General features: G+C 39.7%; 1 protein-coding gene across 1 annotated transcript in view; it reads left to right on the top strand.

The window, feature by feature from the left end:
• The window catches only part of PARD3B (par-3 family cell polarity regulator beta), a 392632-nt gene that overhangs the window by 279904 nt on the left and 90701 nt on the right, over window positions 1–22027 (top strand). The window contains exon 19 of the mRNA XM_027880190.1: window positions 17876–17980. Within this exon, the coding sequence (XP_027735991.1) occupies window positions 17876–17980 (105 nt within the window). The remainder of the gene's footprint in view (window positions 1–17875; window positions 17981–22027) is intronic.

Here is a 22027-nt window from a genome sequence, read left to right as displayed (position 1 = left end):
AGTAGGCGAACATTTACATGCATACCGGCACAGAGGATTCTGTTTCCAGGTGGCTCATTGCCCTGTGCCCTGGTCATGGAGATGCTTCCTTCAGCGTCTCCAGCCAGCAAGCAGCTCCCAGCCGTTAAGAACACCACACCTCACTTCCCATTCCTCCTGACTTACAGTGTTCTGCATCTGTGAGGGTCAGGGGAGATTATAACTTCAGTGATCACTAATTGTCTCTTAATTAGACAGGGAGAAGTAGCTCTTAAAATTGCTAAGTCAGTCTTTACCATCCTTCCCTGTGTACCTGATACTAGGCAGGGCTAACTACCTGAGAGATAATAACAGTGTTTTGGAAAATAGATGTTTCCTTTATTTCTGACACTTGTAGGTGGTAACTTTCTAGTTGTATTCTCTATTTGGGCTAGTTGGTTTGCTTTTGCTTCAGAAGGGAGTTGAGAAAGAACACATTTGCAGCTGTGCTGCATGTGCACTGCTTGGTTCAAGGTGCTGTGCGTGCTCTGCTGTTGAGTGGCTGATGGTGTTGGTCACTGGCTCTAGCCTACAGTGTGCTTGGCTGGCAGCCTGCTCTCCCGTGCCTGCTGATTGATGCAAGTGCTGCTGTGCCAGCCCTGATTTTTGGAGTGCTGAGCCATGTGTTGGCTGGAGCTGTGCTGAGTGGCTTGAGAGATGTGTCAGGCAGGTGATCATTCGAATCCTTTGAAGGGAAGGTCAAGTACTTAATGCAAGCTTCAATAATAAGAAGAGAAACTCACAAGTGTTACAGGCTGCAGAGTCAAGATGTAAAGGGGGAGATACTGGGATTATAGGGATGGGAAAGATCTGGATGGGAGTTTTTTTTGCAATTGTGTCAGTGACAAAGCACAATCATATCTGAGGCAGCAGGGAGTAATATGTTCTTAGCACAGCTCTGGGAGAAAGATCCCAAGCAGTGCCTAGTGCTGATCCCCTGTATCCAACTGCAGTTGATTCTCTGCAGCTCTTGAGAATTCTACACCATCAATGAGAAAATATTTGCAAGTCTAAAGTTATGGAATATAGTCAAGTCTGCGTGCTCTGCATCATTATCAAACAGAGCATTATAGACTTCTAGATTTGTATAGGTACATTTTTGGCGTTGAATAAAAGTGGAGTGAGGCGTTTCCACTATGAACACATTCTGCTAGGAGAGGGATGTTGAAAAAGAAAGTTGGACAGCAGCCTTGCAACATCTTTTTTCGGTGTGGTGTTGAACAAGACATGGTCTTGCATGTGTGGGGGGGAGTTTAAAAGTTCAGATGAAAAGTTCTAAGGATTTCTTGAAGTAAAAGTAGGTGGGACCAAAAAAGTTGTGACTGTATTTATTATATTCACTTTTCTTCAGCTTTGCTGTGCACAATTTGCTCATTGCAGAAAGCAAGTTCTGCTATACAGTTCATGTCAGATCAAAACAACCTTGTGTATTCTGATTTTAGTTCCACTTGTGCCAATGCTGACTTTTGTTGATAGCGGGGCAGGGGGATGTGGATAACAGTGTATCAGTATTCGGGCAGCATAGCTGAAAACTGGTTAATCTCCTAGTAGCTAATACAACTTGTTACCTCAACCTTGGCTTTACCTCAAGACCTCCAACCTTTGCCCAGAAGAACAGTTTCTATGGGAAGGATTCTGTTTGCCGCCTACTGCTTCCTTGGCAGCCCCTTTGCTGCCACGTTCCAGCTGGAGTGCTCGGCTTTGTCTCTCCCCTAAGCCTATGGCTTGTCACATTCTCCAGGTGATCAGGAGACTTGCTGAATGTCCTTGTGCACAGCAAGAGTGTTTCCTTTTTTTGCTTTTAATTTGTTCTGGATGAGGGTGACAGGCAGAAACAGAAGAAACTCGGAGTTATTAGAATCCAGGCAGCTAAAGAAGTTTCCACCATCCATTTTTGCGGGTTTTTTTGCTGTTTTGCTGATGGGGTTTCCTTCCAAGTACAAAGGAATCTGTTGCTATAGGGTCCTATCCATTTCAGTTCAGAAGTGCTTCTCTTGCTGAAATAATCACTTCTCTAAGACACTTCAGGAAAAAAGTGATTTTTGCTTCGGTGGAAAACCTTAAAAAACACATGGGACAGCAGGACAGAACTAACAGGTTCTTTAGCTTTGGGGGGGCCAGACTTTGTGCTTTTGGAAATCGTGCTATATAAGCAAAATTAAGAAAGGGTGGGGAGAGGGACATGTTTCACACCCGTGGCAAAAACCTGTTGAAAATGTCAGGGTTTTTTTTTTAGTTTTGCAGGCTTTAATGAGCTTTAGAGAGTCATAGAAATTGATACATTAACTTATTCATATGGATTAAACTTTTGCTTTATTGATAGAGTGGAGAGATCACACAGTTTACATGATGGCAAATTCATGAAAGAAACCAGATTAGTTCTTATTTAACAGTGAGCTATCCCACTGAGTTCATCCTTCTTTTCTGTCTTAGTGTTTGATGACTTTCCAGGAAATAAGAGGATAGCTTGTGCTTTTCAAATTAGTGCTGTTTTAAAGCACTTACCTTGTTATAGAGTTCATCTTGTAAAGCTTTGGAAAGCTTTGAACCCCTTCATAGTCATTATTGTATGCTTTCTGACTGTAATATCAATCTGCATCAGTTCCCTTTTCTCCCCCACTCTGTCCTTGATCACATACAAAAGATATAAATAAAAATTTTAAAGAATATTCTTCTCTGAGCATCACTTCAACATCAGCTTCTGACTGCAGTCTGAAGTCTGGACCTGACAGTTCTCAAGTGCACTAGAAAAAAAATTGTTCTGGTCAATCTCCAAGTGGAGGATCTCAGCTGGTCTTAGCATGATGAGCAAGTGTCAAGTGGAAAGCATTCCAGTGGACAGCCACGCTCCCAACCTGAAACAATTGCCGATACCCTGAAGGGCACGGGCAAAACCAGGAATGAGTAATGAACTCAATTGTATGCCAGCTGACTTCTGTAGGTGCTGGGGGAAGACAAAGATATGTTGCAGTGACGTGGATTAGACATGGCAAAGGTGAGCCAATTTTGGTAATAGATTGCAGTTTGGATTTGAAAGGAGAACCCAAGGAATGGAGCTTCTTGCTGCCTATCGAAGGGCCCTGAGGCTAAGGGTGAAGAGCAGTAATAAAAAGAATTTAAGTAGGACTGATGGTTCTTCATCTTGTGAATACAGATTTCAGTGTTATTTTTGGGTCCTGATTTGGGGTTAGGTATCAGGTTCAGAAAAAGAGGAATACACTAGTTTGTTGGATAGGGTTATGATTCAGGAAGGAAGGGATCTAAGAGTACGCTTTATTTCTAGATCATCAGGGGATATGATACAGGTTGGTTAAAAAAAAATAGGTTATCAATGGCACAAGTGGTCTGGCTAAGTTTAATCTTGAGCTCAAGTTACTGTTTAGTGATGATAAGGGAGATTTTTCTTGATTTATCTTAATGGATTTCCTTTCAGAAGAACTTTTCTATGTCTTGATAAAGTTGCAGTTTTTTCATATTTTTCAACCAGTTTGCTCTGTGTGTTTGATATTTGGGAAAATAATTCATCTGAGAAATACCTTCTTTTTTCCATAGGAGACATGGAGTTTCTCTGGTGTGAGAACTTGAATACCACAGGACAAACACGATGTTTGCACTTGTTCTGAGCAGCTGTTCTGTAAAATGATAAACACTGCATGTACTGGGGAAATTATGAAGAAGGAGTACAATGAAATAGACCTTTCTCATTTGGCCCTGCCTCAGAAAAATGAACATTTCTTAGCATGTCCTGTGATTGGAACCATGAGGACAAGGAAAGCTTATCTGGGATTTCCCAGGCAGGGTGTTGTTCATGCCTCTGTGCATATTTGATTTTGAGTAGGCGTGCTAGTAAGACAGATTGGAATGTGGTGTCCACTAAATATGTTTTTTAAGAATGTAGTTAACAGACCTAAAGTCAACTTGCAGGTCAAGATATTTGGCGCGGAGACAATAGTGATATTGGGCATATATCTCAATACTAATGTTTTCTTTTGCCAACATTCTTTCTCTGCAACAGAAGTCACACAGATATTTGATGTTTGTTCATGCAACGTGTGTGTTTTCCTTGTCTTTTTTGGTTAAACCTAAATACCACATCTGAATTTCCTTATACTCAAATCAACAAAAAGGAAATATTTTGCACCTCAGTGCAGTTAAACATATTGTTTAGTTTCTTCCCTTGTCCAGGCATTTTGTTTCTCAGACTCTTCATTCCATCTTGTGGATATTTTTTGAGCAAGATGAGAACCTTTAGGTATCTTCACGTCTTTATTTTTCCTTTTTCATTTGTTTCAAACAGTACTAGACACATTATGTAAGATTAAATTCTCATTATCCTCTGCATAACAAGAAAGTACCCTATTGGGAACCAAATTTCAACCAATCTCTTAAATACTAGTGATTTTGGTTAAAGATTTCCAATAGAAGTACTGGGGCATTAGCTGGCTTTTACAACTCTGACTATTTAGAGAATATGCCAACTAATTGCTAGAGGAAGTGTGTCCAGTAGTACAAAAGATGTAGTTGTTAATTCCAGCTATTGTGAGTGGACTTGGAGGAAGGTTTTTTTCAGATGTACAGCTTTCCAGTTATTGAAATTCAGGACCTTGGATTTGACCGTGATTTCTGCCTTATATTCCTGTATCCTGCAATTATTTTTTTTCAAGGATCACTGGACTATATTTATATATTTGTAATGCTTGTCTGTTCAGCAGCAGCTAGAAAAGAGACAGTGGTACAAGGGAACAGCCATGTACAAGTGAGACAGAAAATGGCAGAAAAGTGTTGGACTGAAGGGAAAGGGGTAAAAGGATTTCATTTTGCCCACATGAGAAGAAAAACAAAATTGAGGCCAGGCAACTGGGCTTTTTAGTTATAAGACCATGACAAAATAACATCATCATAGCACTATAAATTAATAATGCAACTTCATCTAAAACTCTATACATCTTTGGTACAGTTGTCTAGATACACAACAATAGCATGAGACTTCAAAGGCAACTAGATTATCATGACAAAAAAATCTGTTTTAAATGTTGTATCTAATAAATCAAAATAAATAGTGGTGTAGAGGGATCAAATGATGAGTGGTACATATAGCTGATAAATTAAGCACTCTTTTCACTCTTTCCTATGATAGGAGACCAAGGATGCAGCCAGAGAAATGGAAATGCAGATGCTTAACTTGTTTCACAGTCAGGTCTCTAGTTTGTTTTACAGATTAAATACTTTCAGCTAAATGTAATTCATCAACTGTGAGCACTCGTGTGGTGAAATTTGTGTTCATATGGTTGTGGGGATTTTTTTATGCCATAAATTTTTGGGACCATTGCCAAAACATGTTTTCCAAGAAGTGCAGGGTGGCTTCTCCTCCCCTCTGCTTGTGAAGGTAATTTTTAAACAATGATTTATCAAGTTAAGAAACAGAAACAGTACATGTGATCAGTTGCAGTTGATGATGAATAAGCAAAATGTTCATTCTAATGAATACCGATTGTGTTCAGTAATTCATGGGTAACTTGTAAGCCAGAGTTTTTCTCTACAAATTATTTGATGGACGATGGCTAATCTCTCATACATTCAAGAAAAATTGTGATTGTATCAAGCACAGTTTGGAGACAAAAGAAAATTAAGTTCATTGACTGACTATACACCCTGGAGTAGTTTTTTATCAACACCATTTAGTTTTTATTCATGCAGTGATGCTGGTGGCTCTTGTGACAAAACTTTTAATGAAATGAATGATAGACTTCATCTGGATTCTTCAGCTTTCTGTGCCAGTGTGGGCTTTGAATTTAACATTTGTTTTATCACCCTCATAATGAAGCTTTGTTCTGGACTAACTTCTTTAAGCTAAGACTGATAACATTCAAAATCTTTAAGGTATCTGTGCTCAATTTGGTCACTAGGTAAAATTTGCACCAGTAGTTTGGTGTTGCAAATAGTTGAATGAGTGAATATAACCTTAGGATATGGAGCTGTGGGGGCAATGAGAAAAGAAGACAAAGCCTTTGTGTGGTGAGCAAAGCTTTGCTGTATCTGAACAAGAAAGCATAGATTTTTTTCTGCATTTTCACACAAAAATTAACTGGCTGGTTACACAAACACCAACAACTTCAAGCTACGTGGTTTTAATAGCCAGCAAAGTTGAAGTATTTTATGAGTTTAAACACGGGTTTAAACAGTATTCTAATGATTTTCTCAGACTTTGTCCAGTAAAATGTATTTCTTTATCTGATTACACCAGAATTACTTTTAAGATTCAGGAAACAGGAGTGATTGCCAGGTTTTCACTGAAACCTGACAAAGATATTTTTTGGCTCATAGTTCATGAGCAATACCTTTGCAAACAGATATGACAGAGCTGTGTAGTTCTTGTAATTGACTAAAACTTTAGGTCATTTAGTTCTGATATTTATTCTTTATTTATAAAGTGGCACTGAGGAAAAATTTTAATACCTTCAGTTTAGTTTCTCAGCCTGATGAGTCTGTTGTTTAATGACTACATGAAACCTTCCCCATCCTGAACCATTGTCCTTCAGCTGCCAGAGCCATGTTTTGTGAATGTGGTTGAGCCCTTTGCTTTTTCCTGTATTGGTTAGTCACGCTTTTGGCATGAAAATAGCAGTTCTGGAGGGTTAGCAGTCTTGCTGATGGGTTTTTATATGTGCCATCTAGGATTACTCCTGCTGAAAATAACCAGTGACCAAAAGCCACAAAGAGCTGAAGGTACTTTCTTAAATCTCAAAACTTAAACTCCGCTATAACTAATCAATTTGATTTCTAATAACTATTTTCAATATCCATAAAACCCTAATGGCAGAAGAGCTTGGCAAATGCGGGCTGAAGTTTTCTTCCCTGAACATCACCATTTCCCAGCTCCTTCTTCTGACATTTTGCTTTGTGTCAGGTTTGCTGTACCGAGGACAACAGGGAAGAGCTTCCTCTTGAGAGCTGTGGCAGAGGTTTTTGCTTAATTAACTGGCAGAGAGGACGCCTGAGAGTGACAGACAGTGCCTCCTTCAGTCCCCAAGTGAGGGGTGTTAATTTCCTGTGAAATACGGGGAACGTATTCCCATCAGTGTGTCCATAGAACTCTTAGTGATGCTAATGAGAGCTGGGTGCTTGCATCAAAGGGGAAATTGCTATCTGTGTGCCAAGACTGCATCCCGAATCAGTGAACAGTGGAATTGCATCGTCTCACTGGTTCTTTTTTATGGATCGTGTCTTTCAGCAACATCGTTGTTTTTTCTTCTATCTCTGTAGCTATCCTAAGCAAAGTTTTAGTAAGAAAACCACAGAATAATCTAGTATCAATTTTGTCAGTATGCCACATAAAGCGCTGAAAAGCTGGGATTTCTGGGAAAATAGCAGAGGGGAATTTTGGCAGGTCAAACAGGTTCTGCTAGACTTGCTCAAAAATAGTGGTGAATTTGTTTCATGCAGATAGCTGTTTGTTTGAAAGCTTCCTTTATTTCAATATGAAAGTGATTCGTCCCCCTAATCCATCACTGGAATTCTCTGCTACCATCCAAGACACTTAAAGGAATCACATTTACAGTTCTAATTGATAGCCACTGTTTTGACAGGCAAACAGATTTCTCCTCCCAGTGGCTTCATGCAGTTGGCCTCCAGCAGACCTTACCATTAGCACAATTCTACTGAAAAGAATATACAAGCTAATAATAAATCTGTAGGGAAGGATGTTAACCACAAACTACTATGTCTAATTAGTAATGTACAATAGCCAAGGCCAGGGAGGGAAGGTATTATTTATCAGAAGAACTGATTTTGACAGTTAAAAAATGCAAAAACATCTATTATTTGTTATGCCAAAACACATCTTTCAAAATACAGTATATATGTAAATCCTCTCTTAGTTTGGCATTGTTTTGAATGTTACTGCTTTGTAAAAATGCCAGCTATAGTAGAGGCAGGGAGGTGGAATTTGTGATGCTTTAACTTTAGAAGTCCATTGTGAAACCTAAAATCAAGTCAACATAGGTCTTTTCTTTGCCTTTACAATCTCCCTTTCCTATTTAAGAGCCATCCCTCTCTCTCTGATAAGCCTCCCTTCGAAAGCAAAGCATCTCTTCGCTATGAACTGTCTCTTAGTTCAGAGTTTCTCAAAGACTCTGACCATGAGCTCAAACGCATCCCACTGAGACAGAGTCGAGACCATTTTGGTAGCTCAGCTACTGTAGAGATCTTTGCACGTCTTTACTGCCCATTGCTCCTCAGAGGCAAGAGTGCTGGTGCCCAAGACATTCCTTTTGTGCGGTCTCCAGCAGAAATCCCCGGGAAGGCGTGTTTCTGCAGCAGTAGGGCATGAGGAAGGAGTGTGGAGCAAGGAGGAGGAGAGCGAGTGTGTTAGGGGAGAAGAAGGAAATTAATGAGAACTTTGGGGAGATGTGGGGGACACAGTCAAGGGGAAAAGGCATCATAGCAATCTGGTTGGAAAATGAGGCAGGTAGATATGCAGTGATAATGTAATCATAGCTCTGATGTCACCAGTAGACAAAGAAAATAGGACCTTTTAAACTGGGCAAGTAATTTTTACTCTTCATGGCTCAGTTTCTTCATTTTAGAATGGATATGATGATATATGCTCAACACTGACTGCTCGTTAGAGCCACTACATTCCATAGATAATGGAGCCTTCATGAAATCTGCGGTGTTGTTTCAATCAAAACATAGGGAGAGGAGTCCTCTCTATTCCTGCTGTTTTTCAAGGGTTGTGTTTTTCCTTGGAGATCTCGTTGGAACCTGCAATGTGCAGTTTCACTTCATGAAAGTCAGATAAGCCCCAACAAATCCCCACTGTGGCATGTAAGGGGAGGAAGGCACGTAATTTGGTTGAGAAGGTGAGCGCTGCAGTGGTGAGATGATTAGCAAGTCTGACACCTCGAAATATCATGACTCTGAGTGCAAATGTAGCGGGTTTTCACTTTTGTTTTGCAAATGTCGTATATTTAATTTGCCTCATGAGTTTTGTATCCGCAGTTCTGATAATGTCACAGTTGTATGTTGTTTTTCCATAGCCAAGAGGGCTGAGCAAGAAGTTTTGTAGTGCAAGTGGAGACTCATCAGTAGCTGAAATACTAAGAAAAAGCACCAAATACCATGAGAGTTAGGAGAAAAATAAAAAGTCCTTCCCCTGATAAACATGCATAATACATACATATACTACACATATATATGTAGTTGGTACTTCAGTGAATTCTGGGTTCATGTGGCTGGTAATAGGGGAAAGAGACACACAGCATAGGAGAAAACATGAAACAGAAAAGAAGAAACTCAGCAGCCTGTTCTTGTCATGCTTGGAACTCAGAGTTACCTTTTAGCTCCTTTCAGTTGGTCTTTTCCCAGAAAAGACCACCTTCAAGTGGTTCTCAGTCAGAAACTGCCTTTTTTTTTTTTCTTTTCCTGCCTGACAGAGAATAACAAATTTCCAGAAAAATTAGTAGCTGGCCTAACTGCCTGCTTCTTTCTTTCTTTTCTGCTCCTTTTATGGAGAGATGAGAAAATGGGTTATTACAAAATGGAAATTAAGAAAGCAGTCAAGGGCTTCATAATCTGGTCCTTTTCCTTTGCTTTGAGTATGGAGTTCCCATGCCCAAGACGTGGGTGTGATTGTCATCTTCCTCTGAACTTGGCAGGTTGGCATTTACAAACTCCATACAGAATAGGTACAGCAATATTTCCCTGCAATGTCTGGAACAGAATTAGTATTCACTTCAGAAAAAATTGCTTGCCTGTAAGGTGGAAGCAAAAGGGGAAAATGACTGATGCTGTATGAAAGTAGGGACAAATAAGAATATATGGGAATAATTTCTTACTTGGTTGGAGGGTAATTCACAGTCTGGTGGACAAACAGGCAGGGCTTGTTGCATTGGACAGACCATAAATCGATTTTTTTTCCTCCTCCTGATCAAGCTGTAAATCACAGCTGTCCTCATTTACTGCAGATTTTTCTTTTGTTGTATATGTGATGTGGGATGCTGAATTCTTGTCTTGGTGACCAAAAAGACTGGCGACATGGTCACTGGATGATTAAAACATCATTTCATGGAAATAGATGCACAGGTGCTATTCAATTTCCTGGTCAGATAATAATAGACAATAATTCATAAATGCTTCAACACTCAGACTACCTCAGCATGTTGTCTAAAAGTAAGTTCCTTGAAATATAAAGGATGACTCTTAACATCTGCCTTCTATTGTCTATATTTACATAGTAGTTGATGAGAGTTATTCCATTCCACTGGTTCAGTAGATGGACTCTGGTTTTGCAACAACCCCTCCTAACTCAGGTGCCCCAAGTCTTAGGATACCATCAGGTTCCTTGGGTTTTGTCTTTGGTCATTTTATATACTGCAGAAGTAAGATTTGATATATGGTACAGATGAGTGGGACTGCCCCACTGGTAAGAATTTCCTCGTACCTAATTACCAGAATGAGTTGTAGTATATATATAGTGTATATATACTTCTGTCTAAATTAAGAGCAAGTTCTACATGTAAAAAATAAGGTTATGGGGCTCGAGGGTTTTGGGAAGATGGGTGAGAATATTTGGGGGTAATTATTAGGACTGCGTCTGTTCTGTGAAAATTTGTAGGCAGAAAATGGACCTGTTGTATTTCACGTGGCAAACAGCCTCCAGTCTTTTATCTGGTACTGAAACACGGATAATATCCAAGGCAATGATACCAGCAATGAAGATTTTCCTTTATTGCTGTCCACGTGGTTGGTACTCTCAGAGTAAACTTCTCTGTGTAATTTAGGGCTTCTGTTTGACATTTCATTTCTCTATGTGTGACCCTCTCCTCTGAAGATTATGGATTATTTACCTGTGAGGTGTTACAGCAAGCAGCTTCTCAGAGTCAGTGCTGGGAATTCTTTCATTAGCCCTTAAAACTGTGAACAATGTGATGATCCAAGCATTAATATAAATGTGATTAACTGTCTTTTCTCAGCTTTGTTTGCTTTGTTCTACTGATGCCTACAAGTTACATAATGAGTAGCATGTACAGGGTCTGCATTAAAGGCAGTTCCGCATTGTAGCAGACTTCACGGCAAATCTATTTTCCTTTTAGCAAAACTTCAGTGGGGAAAAAAATTGCACTGTCGATTTATTTTGAATGAACTCATGGAAGGCTTACTAAGTATGCCATGTGGAAAGCTCCTTGAAGTGCTGAGGGTTAATACTCTCTGCTCTTAATTTCAAATTCCAGATAAATATGGTTTCAGCTTTGATCTTATCTGGACTAATTCTTTGTCACTGTACTAATTAATTCAGCATGCTGCAGAAAAGATGCTAATTTGGGCATCAAAGAAATAAACGGGTGGGGGGAGGTTTTGTTTAATCAGAGTTTTAGAAAGATAAGTTTTACTCCCATTAGACTGGTTCTGGAAGCTCAGTCATTTTATTCTAGCTCCAGCAGTCTGATACAGTAAATAAAAAAATAAATGAAATTAAAAAAGGGCACTTGTTTGCTTTATTTTGACATAAGAGGAACATAATTAGGTGGATTTCTTTATATTTGCAATTTCTGCATAACCTTCTCTTTTCCTGCTGATCATAATCAGTTTTACTGTGATTCGCAGCATTAGAATAATGTGGATTATCTCCCGAAATAATATGAAGATGGCTAAATATGAGGATACTCACATTCATGAAGTTTAGCTACTTTTGTGAAATACAGATAATAATTGTAGAACAACACACTTGAACAATCTGTTATACGCCTCCAGTGATGTAATAAATCAGAGTTTTGGTCATTTTTCCCATTTCAGATGAGCTGGTTTTGTTGCTTAAGCTTCCCTGTTGTTCACTACAAGAAGCTTTTCCTTTTGCTGCCCTCCCCTTGGTGCTGCCCTGGGAATGAGCCCCAGCAGTGGGAAAACAAGGAGGCACCAGCCTGGCAAGGAACTCTTTCCTGCAAGCAAACCTCACCAAATATAGTTAAAAGGGGACTTTTTTTTAATTTACTTTTCCAAATCTCTTTCCAGCTTACACAACAGTACTGGTGTTGTACACAGCACTGCCCAGCCCAGTGGTGGTGGTGGTGTTCCCATTTTAGCCCTTCCTCTCCCTTTCCCCAGAGCTGGAGGCACTACCCACCCAGGAGCAGGGAGCAGAAGTGGCTCTCTCCTGTGTTCATCATCTGAGCAGGGCTTTGCTCTCACCCTGCCAAAGCAGAGAGGCTGGGTCAAAACCTGCTCCTGGGCAAGGCGTTGTCATGGGGAGGTCTTGCTGCAATAGGTCTTGTACACTGGGAGGGTGACATCTCCATGTTTCTGGGGCTAAATCCTCCGCAGAGGGAATAGGATCCACTCACTGGAAGCATGGGCCTGGCAAAAGGGCAAGGATAAGAGATGCTTACCCTTCCTGGCTGTCCTTTTACCGTAGGTGTAACTCAGGTCACAGAGGTACTTTCATCTTCTGGGATACTGGTGAAGATTTGAACAGTGTTGCCAGCCCTTGCTGTGTGTGCTCCACTCTTAAATTGTCAAACCTGTTTTACTAAAACACGTTCTTTGCTTTCTGTAGCTTTTTCAGCCGTTGCAAAGCTCTTGGTCTCACTGGTGTAATACTCAATGGCATTCTTCTGTCCAATAAGTAAACATTTAGTAATAAACCTTTTAGGTATTTAGAGAGACACTAAAATGTGAAAGATGTATTTCATTAATGCTGCTATTAACATAAATGTAAAATGAGCCTGGCCTGTAATCACCAACAAGTCTGACTCACTAAGGATCTTTACGGCAATGTTTAATACTCTGTGAAAGTGTATGTATGAAAGTGATTAATCAAAGCACAGCGCTGCTTCTAGAGTATTTCTTCTGCCATAAAAGCTGAGTGATAAAATAACTTAAAACACACGGTAGTAGTGGCAGTTAATAAGCTTTTTATAGTCCCTGTGTGGACCTGAAAATCATACCTTATTAGTATCTTTATCTTGCTTTCTCACTCATTCATTCTTACTCACATTTAAATTTAATTTTAAGGGTTATTTCTAGTCTTTCATAAGGGACATGCTTTAATAATCTCAACATTTTCCCCCATTTTGCTATGAAATGACTAAGAGGCAGTGCTTTTCTTATATGTACTTTACAAATCACTCTGGTTTTTTACAGATAATTTCTGGAGATGTAAAGATTTTATGACAGTATTAGGCTTTGCATCTTGCTTGACAGTGTCATAGGCTCTCTTGAATTATTTTCCCACAGATGTTTGTGCTTTCATTATGTACCCTGTTAGTGCAGTGACACCTCCTGATCTGGGGTAACTGAATTAGCTAAGAAATCCAAATGGCTGAATTTAGTCAGCAAGCTGCTTGGGGGTTCCACCCTCCAGATGTTTCCTTCTATTAGAAGCCTGGTACTTTACAGACCTGCCTGCTTTTTAATCCTTGAAGCAAATATCAACACATTTGAGATCTGGAAGCCCCCGGCTCCACACGGAAACGAAGTGTTGCCATGACCACAGTTTTAGGTCTTGCATGCAAGACATTTATCCCAAGTATAACAGAGCAGGTCTGTTGTAGGTTTGCTTTCATTTTTATCCCTTAGAATCCTTGGAAAGAAACATGCATATACTTTAATGCTATAGGCAATAGAATGGCTATAAATACTGCAAGAAGACAACATATATTTGGTATTCAAATACTTTATTCCCTAAATGTTTGTAAGGGGAAAAATTTTAGTTGTTTGAAATTAATAGAAATGGGATAATGCCTCACTTTTGCACAGCATGTTTTCAACAGTCACATATGGGCTTTTCCCATAAGGATGAAGTGCTCAAAGGTCTGATCACATAAAGAAAATCCCTTTATGCTTTTATTTACAGGAGGACTATGCTCTGAGTAGGTAGAGTATTACCTTTTCCAACTGAAAATTATACTAAGGTTAATAGGGCTGTAACATCTTTAACTGTACTTCCCAGGCATATACAGTGGATAATCAGAGAACTGGGGCAATCACTCAACCTGAAAAGACATGGATTTATTTCCTTACTGTCATTGCGATTACCAGTGGTTTCATTTGACATAAACTGATTATAGATGGATATAGAATGAGAGGATACAGCTGATCATTTGTTTTTACATCTTCTAGTTATATTTCTCCATTGCTGTATAAGGTTTTCAGAGTAATAAATCCATCAGATATTAAGTTTGAGAGAATTTGACTGCACAGTATAGCAAAACAGACATTTTAAAAGTTTGTGTATCATACATTTTTCAATAATGTTTTTATTCTGCTGACAATAGTATTAATATGGAAGGCAGATTTTATCACAGTTCAATTATTTGTTGCCTGGAGAATTGAAAATTTCAAATCCTAAAGTCATTGAGTTTCTGTAGAATTTTCATATGGGTTTGATTCATTCCATAGTATAATTCTGAAAATAGATTTTATCCTGTCCTTGATGAAATCAGTGTAGGGCCTCACTGATATCAGTGATATCAAACCTAGTTGGGCAGCAAGTACTCTTACTACCTTTCTTTTTGTTGTTGTTCCTGTAAGCAGTACAGAACCATTAAGCCTGTAGTGCACAAGCCCACACATTACAATGGGTAGAAGTTAATTTTATCCTTGGAAGTCCATGGTAGTTAGAATGCATCAGTGAGCAGACCATAAATATGGGGCAGGGCATATAAATTCAGGCAGAGATGATGCTGGGTTCTTCGTGGTTTTATGTTGTCTACATTATATCACTTTTCTTAACAGTGTTAAACTTTTTGCTGCTCTTATTTTCTAATGTTTGTGCAAGGTTTTGTTGAACTGAAAAACATAATAATAAGAGAATGGAATGAAAACCAATAATAAGAGAATGGATTTTTATGGTATAGCAGTGTGCAAAAAGAGGCCAAAAACACCCACATCTGAATATTTCCCTAGTCTTGAGCAATATGCTGTATACTTAGTATAACAGGTCAAACCTTTTAAGCCTGATCAAATCCTATATCTGAAGCCAAAATTAGCAAAACACCGGTCATAGAATCATATGATGGTTTGGGTTGGAAGGGACCTTAAAGATCACCAAGTTCCAATCCCTCTAGTGTGGGCAGGGACACTTTCCCCTTGACCAGGTTACTCAGGGCCCCACCCACTCTGGTTTTGAACACTTCCACCAGTGTCTTACAATTCCTCACAATGAGGAATTTCTTCTAATATCTAATCTAAACCTACTCTCTTTCACTTTAAAGGCATTTCTCCTTATCCTATCACTCCTTGCCCTTGTGAAAAGTCCCTCCCTAGCTCTCTTGTAGGCCCCCTGTAGGTACTGGAAGGTGCTATAAGGTCTGCCCTGGAGCCCTCTCTTCTCCAGGCTGAACAACCCCAGCTCTCTCAGTCTGTCTTGATAGGAAAGGTGCTCCAGCCTCTGATCATCTTTTGTCCTAACTCTGGACTCACTCCAACAGGTCCATGTCCTTCATATGTTGGAGGACCCCAGAGCTGGATGCAGTACTCAAGATGGGGTCCCACAAGTGCAGAGGGGCAAAATCACCTCCCTCAACCTGCTGGCCACGCTGCTTTTGATGCAGCACAACAACAAAACTTGTTTTTGTCAAGACCAACTCGCTATTGCCAGTTTATAATTACACTGGAACGTGCCAATTTTATGACAAGAGCAGCTCTACCAGCAAACAGCACTGTTTTTGCTGGAAGTTGTTATGCTGGCAGTTATTGCAATCCAAATTGTCACTTTATTTTGTTTAAAATGTATTTCCCTAGTAAGCAAGAAATAATATCCAGACTTGAAAGGAATGTACATTAAAGATTTTTTGGGGCTTTTTTTTACATTTCTTTTGAGTATGCAGCATATCCAGCTTCAACTCCCTGCAGCAATACAAAATGCCCAAGAATAATGTTTTCAAAATCGATACATGCTGCAGTCAAATATGAGACTCCACAAACTCATAATTGAAACTCTGGGAGAAAACCAGGCAGCCTGAATATAAACAAAGTACCAGAGTTGGACTATGACCAAGATGCAAGTGCTAATACAGCTCTTGAGAAAACTGCCATGAGATGTTCCCTGCCTGTGCAAGAGTCAGAAAGCAAGGGTGTTCCAGGAGCAGGCTGCTGGTCTCATCCCCAGGCAACTTATTGTTTGATTGCCTGGCCTCTCTGTAGAGAGCAATATATGCAGTTATATCTAGCTTTTTCTTTTCACCTGGGTCATTTCATAGCTCTGAGCCTTCTCACTCTGTATGTTCTTTGTGTCTCTCTTGTGTCTCCTGTCTCTTGCCTTCAGTGCCGCCACCACCTTCAGATGGGGTTTATGACTCCACAGTCTCTTGGAACCACTAGAACTCAGAGAGCAGCAGTGAAATTGGTGTGCTGCTCTACACCCAGGAAAAGCAAAAGTGTGCGAAGTATGTGCTGTATTTCTGGAAGCACTGAGAGGAGTAGGGACCACAGAAAAAGAACTGAAGATTGTTTGTAGATGAGATGTATGTGTGTTTTGGGCAAAGGATCCCTCAAAGAACACAAGACACCATCTATCTCCTGTATTATTTGCCCTTTTTATTAACACCATGTGCTACACACCTGTCTCTCACAGCCATCATTCCCTTTCTAACCAAGTTCTTATTGTCTGGGAGACCTGCGGCAGAGTTCCCGATAACTTGGTTTGACCACAAGCTCAGAATTATTAATTAAATTCACAAAACATTGAGATCATTAGCTTATGAGCCTGACTTGGTATTTGCAAAATTTCTGCTTTCATCAGCGTAGAAACCTAAAGTCGATGATTTACAGCTCAAGTATATGCACAGTAGTTCAGCTATTCCACTTGAGGCAGTTTGGGCTGACAGGAAAAATAAAAAAAAATCACCAAGGCAATGCTGCAGAGTTTCATAGAAGAGTTTGCAGTTTTGAGTCAGAGTAATTAGTTTGCAATATAGTAGTTTTAATTAAAAAATAATTACTTTTCTTTACATTATTGTCATGCATGCAAAGATACATTAATTTGCAGGGGAAGACACAGACTTACCATTTACTTGCTTGTGGAACTGAGAATTTCAAAGTGGGGGAGAGGAGGGAAGCTTTATATACCTTTTGGTCTATACTTAATGAGCATATTTGACCCCAGTATTCTGCCTAGCTTCATCAGAAATTAAATGCAGCTCCCCAGTTCAGCCACCCCTTATGGGCTGTGTAAAGCAGGATTGTTATGCGTATTTGTTGAGTGTATAAAACAACAGTGGGAGCCCTGAGCCCACTGAGGCCTCTGGAGGACTTTCACAGCATAAATATTACATGATAGTATATTACTAGGCAGAAAGAAAACCCTAGAAGTTTAAAAAAGAGCTCTTATGAACTGTCTAGTTTTGTAGTCTTGGAACATAAATTTATTCTTTCTGAATGTATCCCCATTTAAGCAAATAACAAATCCAAAAATTAGGGTCAATCATAAATGAGAGGCAGTAGTGACTGTTAAGAGCAGAACATGTGGTCCAGTCTGGGTGCTGACACCACAGCCACTACTGATTACTTTCAGAGAACTGAATGTGGCAAAAAGAACCTTCAGCCACTTTAATAGGTGCCATGTTAATATTCCAGCCTTGCAATGCCTTGCATTTCAGGTTTGATGGGACTTTTGAATTTTGTTTCAAGCAATTGCTTTCAAAAGTACAGGGTCTAAATCAAATGATAATTGGTCCTTTCTCTTGCATATGGCCCAGGTAATACTGATAACTTAGTTTGCAATGTAGGAAATTTATGAGTAACTAAGATAAAAACCCAGTGTTTTGATTGTCTTAAAATTTCTGTGGTGTAGGGTAGATAAGTACTGGTTTTTCTTCTAGTAATTATTTCCTCATGACTCCTTCCTTGATATCTTTAACAGATTTGGAAAGAAAAAAGAAGATAGAAGTGGGAAAGCAGATCAGAATCCAAAGCAGGGCATGCTTAAAGAGGAGGAGCTGGAGAAAATGAAAGATGAACGTGAAAGGTGAGTAAATGGCAGCAGCATCATTGTTCATCGAGTGAAGAACTTCAGAGCGAGTGATTGCCTGGAATAACAGCCAGCCAGCCTGGCTGGAGATGTTCCAGACCGTGCCTGCTGACAGTCAGGTCCAGGCAACCCAGAGTATTAGGCTCAGTGCAACAGGAGCTTGTTCTCCTGCAGTTTCTGTGCACTTCACTGTAGCCTTCAGATCCCAACTTCTGCTAAGCTGGTGAAGATGAGTTCCTTCAACACCTGTTTCCCCTCTACCCATTCCCAAGGCCATCTGACTTAGCAATTTTTTCCTTTACTTCTCTGCAGCAAGAACCTCCTCCCTTCTCCCCTGACAGCCTCTGCCATGTTTTCCAGAACTTCAAACCTCTTTGGCTTCAGCTGGCTGTGCCAGCAAATGTTAGTTTTTGTACTTAGTTTTGTTCTGTTCTGCACAGCATTTTCTGGTAAGCCACATGTTGCAGAAATATCTGTGCAGCAAGTGCTGAGTATGGCAAGGGACACCTGAAAGAAAGAGGATTCAAATGGTTGAGTCTGAAGAGGCAGGAGTCTGCTGACAGTGGTGTGAGCGAGATGGGCAGGGCAAGAAGCTGGGTGTGTGCCAGCTGTGAGTTGCTGCATTTCTGAAGTAAGGCCCTGGGAGTATGTCTTGTTCATAAAAGTACTATACTTTTTTATGCCCAGTCTTAGCAACTTCTTTATCTTTCCCAGTCAAAGAGAATTTGGCTTTCTGGTTTTCCCCATGTCTACCTTTCAGAAACTGGGAACAGTTTGTTAGTGACAACAAGGTTCAGAAAACTCCTCTCTCCCTTTCTCCAGCTCATCCACAAGCACTTCATGATATGCTAATAAAGGTCTTGGTTTCCATTTGATGGCTGCTTTTAGAAAAGTTAAAGAACCTATACTCACTGGCTCTCCTGAGGTGTCTAGAGTTGCTGTAAAACTTCCCAAGTTGTAGTAATATGCACTGTCAGGGCAAAGGGAAAACTTTGAGAAGTCTCTTTCCTTCACTGGAGCATCCTGTTCCTGGCAGAGAAAATGGAGGCAGATGAGGTTCCTTTCGAGCAGAGAGTTTCCACATGGGTCAACCTTGTGGTACTGGTCAATGCCCAGGGAAGAGACCCCCTACTTTCATTTGAGTCCTGCAGTGCGTGGTCAGCGTGATGTCAGTCAGTGTTAAGTGGGAGCTAATGGGTTTGATGGGGGAAAGAAGTAAATCTCTTGAAGTCTGCTGCTAATTTTTACTATTTTTCTATTTTAAAAGCTAGTAAGGTATCTAATTGTTATAGTGCTGCTGCCAGATATGCTTAGCCAGTGTTTTAAGTATTTAGATCATCTAAGTTGAGTTGTGTCAGGAGAAACTTTGTACCATTTGTTTTAAAATTTCTGTGCCGTGTCCTTGATTTTGCCAGATTGATGAGTGCCTTTATTTTAAACTGCTGACTCCCAATTTGGATACTGGCAATTTGAGAGGTATGTGTCCTTCATTTTAAAGAAGCCAGTGTCTTTTATTAGGATCCTGGCAAGCTAAGAAGCATGTATCCCATCTGTTAAAGGGCCAGTGTCATTTACTGAAATGTTGGCAGGCTGCAAGGAATGAACCCTTCTGTCTAGGGGTCTAACGTTCCAATTGGACACAGGATAATTGTTCTTAATATTTCTTTAGCATTGCATGCTTTTTTTTAATTACAGTCACTGATTGACAGTAACTTGGTACGGCTGCATTAGAAACTGGCAGCTCAATGTCTTCATCATTCTGGTTTCTCTAGTAATGATTTCAGTTTTGACCTGGAAGAGTTTGTGACTGAAATGGAGAACAGCAGGTGTGTTGAGAAGTGGATGAACCAAGATGATATTTTTAACTCACTTATTTGATTCTTCTGTAAGGCACAAGAATAGAAATATCACCCTTTTATATCAGGTAATATACATCTTATATGTTTGGAGGATTCAAATTTAAAAATAAAAGTAAAACCCAACAAACAAACAAAAGCAAACAAACAAACCAAAACAAACAAAAACCAGAAGAGTGAAGAAATTTTCTCTATGTTATCCTCAAAGGAATGCAACATATGCTGTAAAAACAAGCAATTTGCTTCAACTTTCTAATGAAGTAAGAGCATGGCTCTGTGTGTTTGCTCACATAAGAGCACCTACAGGCTGACTATTGAACCCTTCTTGAATTGATCATAAAACAGAAGAGACTGTATTTTCTTAGAGGAAAATAATATGAAGTAGCTACTTCTTATATGTGGATAAGAACTGTTTGTAAAATTGATTTAAATCACTAAGCAAACATTACCTGACTTGAAAGTAATTCGGTGCTTTTGCTCAGTTGTTGACTGTTCACCTAGTGATGATGCTCAATAAGACAAGTTTTATAGCTCTGTCCCAAGATTTAGTAATTTTATAATTTAGTAATTCTATAATTCAAGTCCAAGATTTTAATGCATGTATTGGCAAAGAAAATCCTGTGGCACATCCACACCATAGATCATCTGTTTCTATGACTTCACTAGCTGCAATCCTGCATACTTGGTCTCATATTTATGAAACTAAGCTTCACTGAAGCTTAGTAGAACACAGTCATATTTTCAAATCTGTTCTCATTTAGAGTGAAATGAGTGTACGTTACAACTATTAGCGGTGTAATAGTAGAAAATACTACAGAAATGTAAAAAGTTTTTAACAACTTAAACAAAATAGAAATTGCTTTTCTAACATTTAACCTTTCTAAAATTAACACACACCTAATTTTACTTTTTCAAGATCAGCCGTATAATTTCTCGTTCAGATCCTCAATCCAATTATTACAGCCCTAAAGTCAGGCTTTTTGCCCAAGCAGTTTTCTTCAATGCTGACTGCCTAAATATTTCAGGATCTAAATGATACTATGATTTTTCACTTCACCATTTTTATTTTTTTTCACAGGCTGTGTTGTCCATTTTGGACACTAGTGGAAGAGTTTGGAGTAGTTGATTTTTGGGCTGGGTGTGACAGGATTAATGATCAAGTGCTTTTCAGCATCTTAGCAGCTGTGGAACTCACATGGTTTTGGATGTTGGTTTTGCATGCAATATATGCTTGGCAGCTCTCCAAAAAAACAGAAAACTGTTCCAAGATCTCAGCTGAGAAATATTTTTCAGTAGGAAGTGCATATTCAGTTTACAGGAGTAGGCCATCTCTCATAGTTTTGCAGAGTTTTTTGATTGGTATTGCATAGGCACAATACTTCACAAAATTTCAGAGATAGGCTTTCTGTAAAGGCTGCAGCCTTCTCCCAGAAATCTTGACAAGCTTTAAACGTGCAGAAATGTCAAATGTGTTCACCGCCCAGTTATGGGCTGGCTGTGCTGTACAAACTCGAGGACTCTGGCTCTGACAGGAAACATCAGATCTTATGTAGGTGTGCTGCATGAGTGTAGGTCCGTCAGGCTTGGAACAGGTTGGATTTCCTGCTTGCACAGAGAAGGAATTGAACAGTGCATGTGCAACAAGTCTGGCACATCCAGAATGTGTTAGAGCTAGTAGGCGTATGCAGACAGAGTATACAGTGCTCACCCTGTAGTGCAGATGATTCCCAGAAGGATTGGACTTGCTTCCATGCTGGTCCTAAGCATAAAAGTGCCTGGGAACTCCTTTTATGGACTACCAAGTTTCAGATTTTAACCTCAAAAAGTAAAAATAAATTTATTATTTCACTAGTCTAGTAATTTCTATTTCCATTCCACATTGTCCTACTCTCAGTTTTCAATACAACTCTCTGTGCTGTCTTGTACCTTCAGTTCTCTGAAGCAGCTCCACATCCTGCACTGAAATGCTGAGATTATTTTTTTTACTGCTTATATTCCCTAGCAATCCTCACCAAGATCAAGGTCTCATTGTGTTTGTTGCTATTAGGGAAGTTTGGGCCTGACCCTGAGCACTTACAGTTGAGGTGGAAAAGAGAAAATCTGGCAGGAAAAAAAAAGTGCCCTGTGGGTGGGAACTGGACATGCAGGCAGTGCAGCTGTTTGTCCAGGTTCCTGAAAAGTCCCTCTC

This window comes from Empidonax traillii, unplaced genomic scaffold (assembly GCF_003031625.1).
Source record: "Empidonax traillii isolate 1590-97213 ecotype Southwest subspecies unplaced genomic scaffold, ASM303162v1 scaffold65:size4453928, whole genome shotgun sequence".
Taxonomy (NCBI): domain Eukaryota; kingdom Metazoa; phylum Chordata; class Aves; order Passeriformes; family Tyrannidae; genus Empidonax; species Empidonax traillii.
Note: the sequence above shows the minus strand (reverse complement) of the source record. Positions and strands in the feature narration are given on the sequence as shown.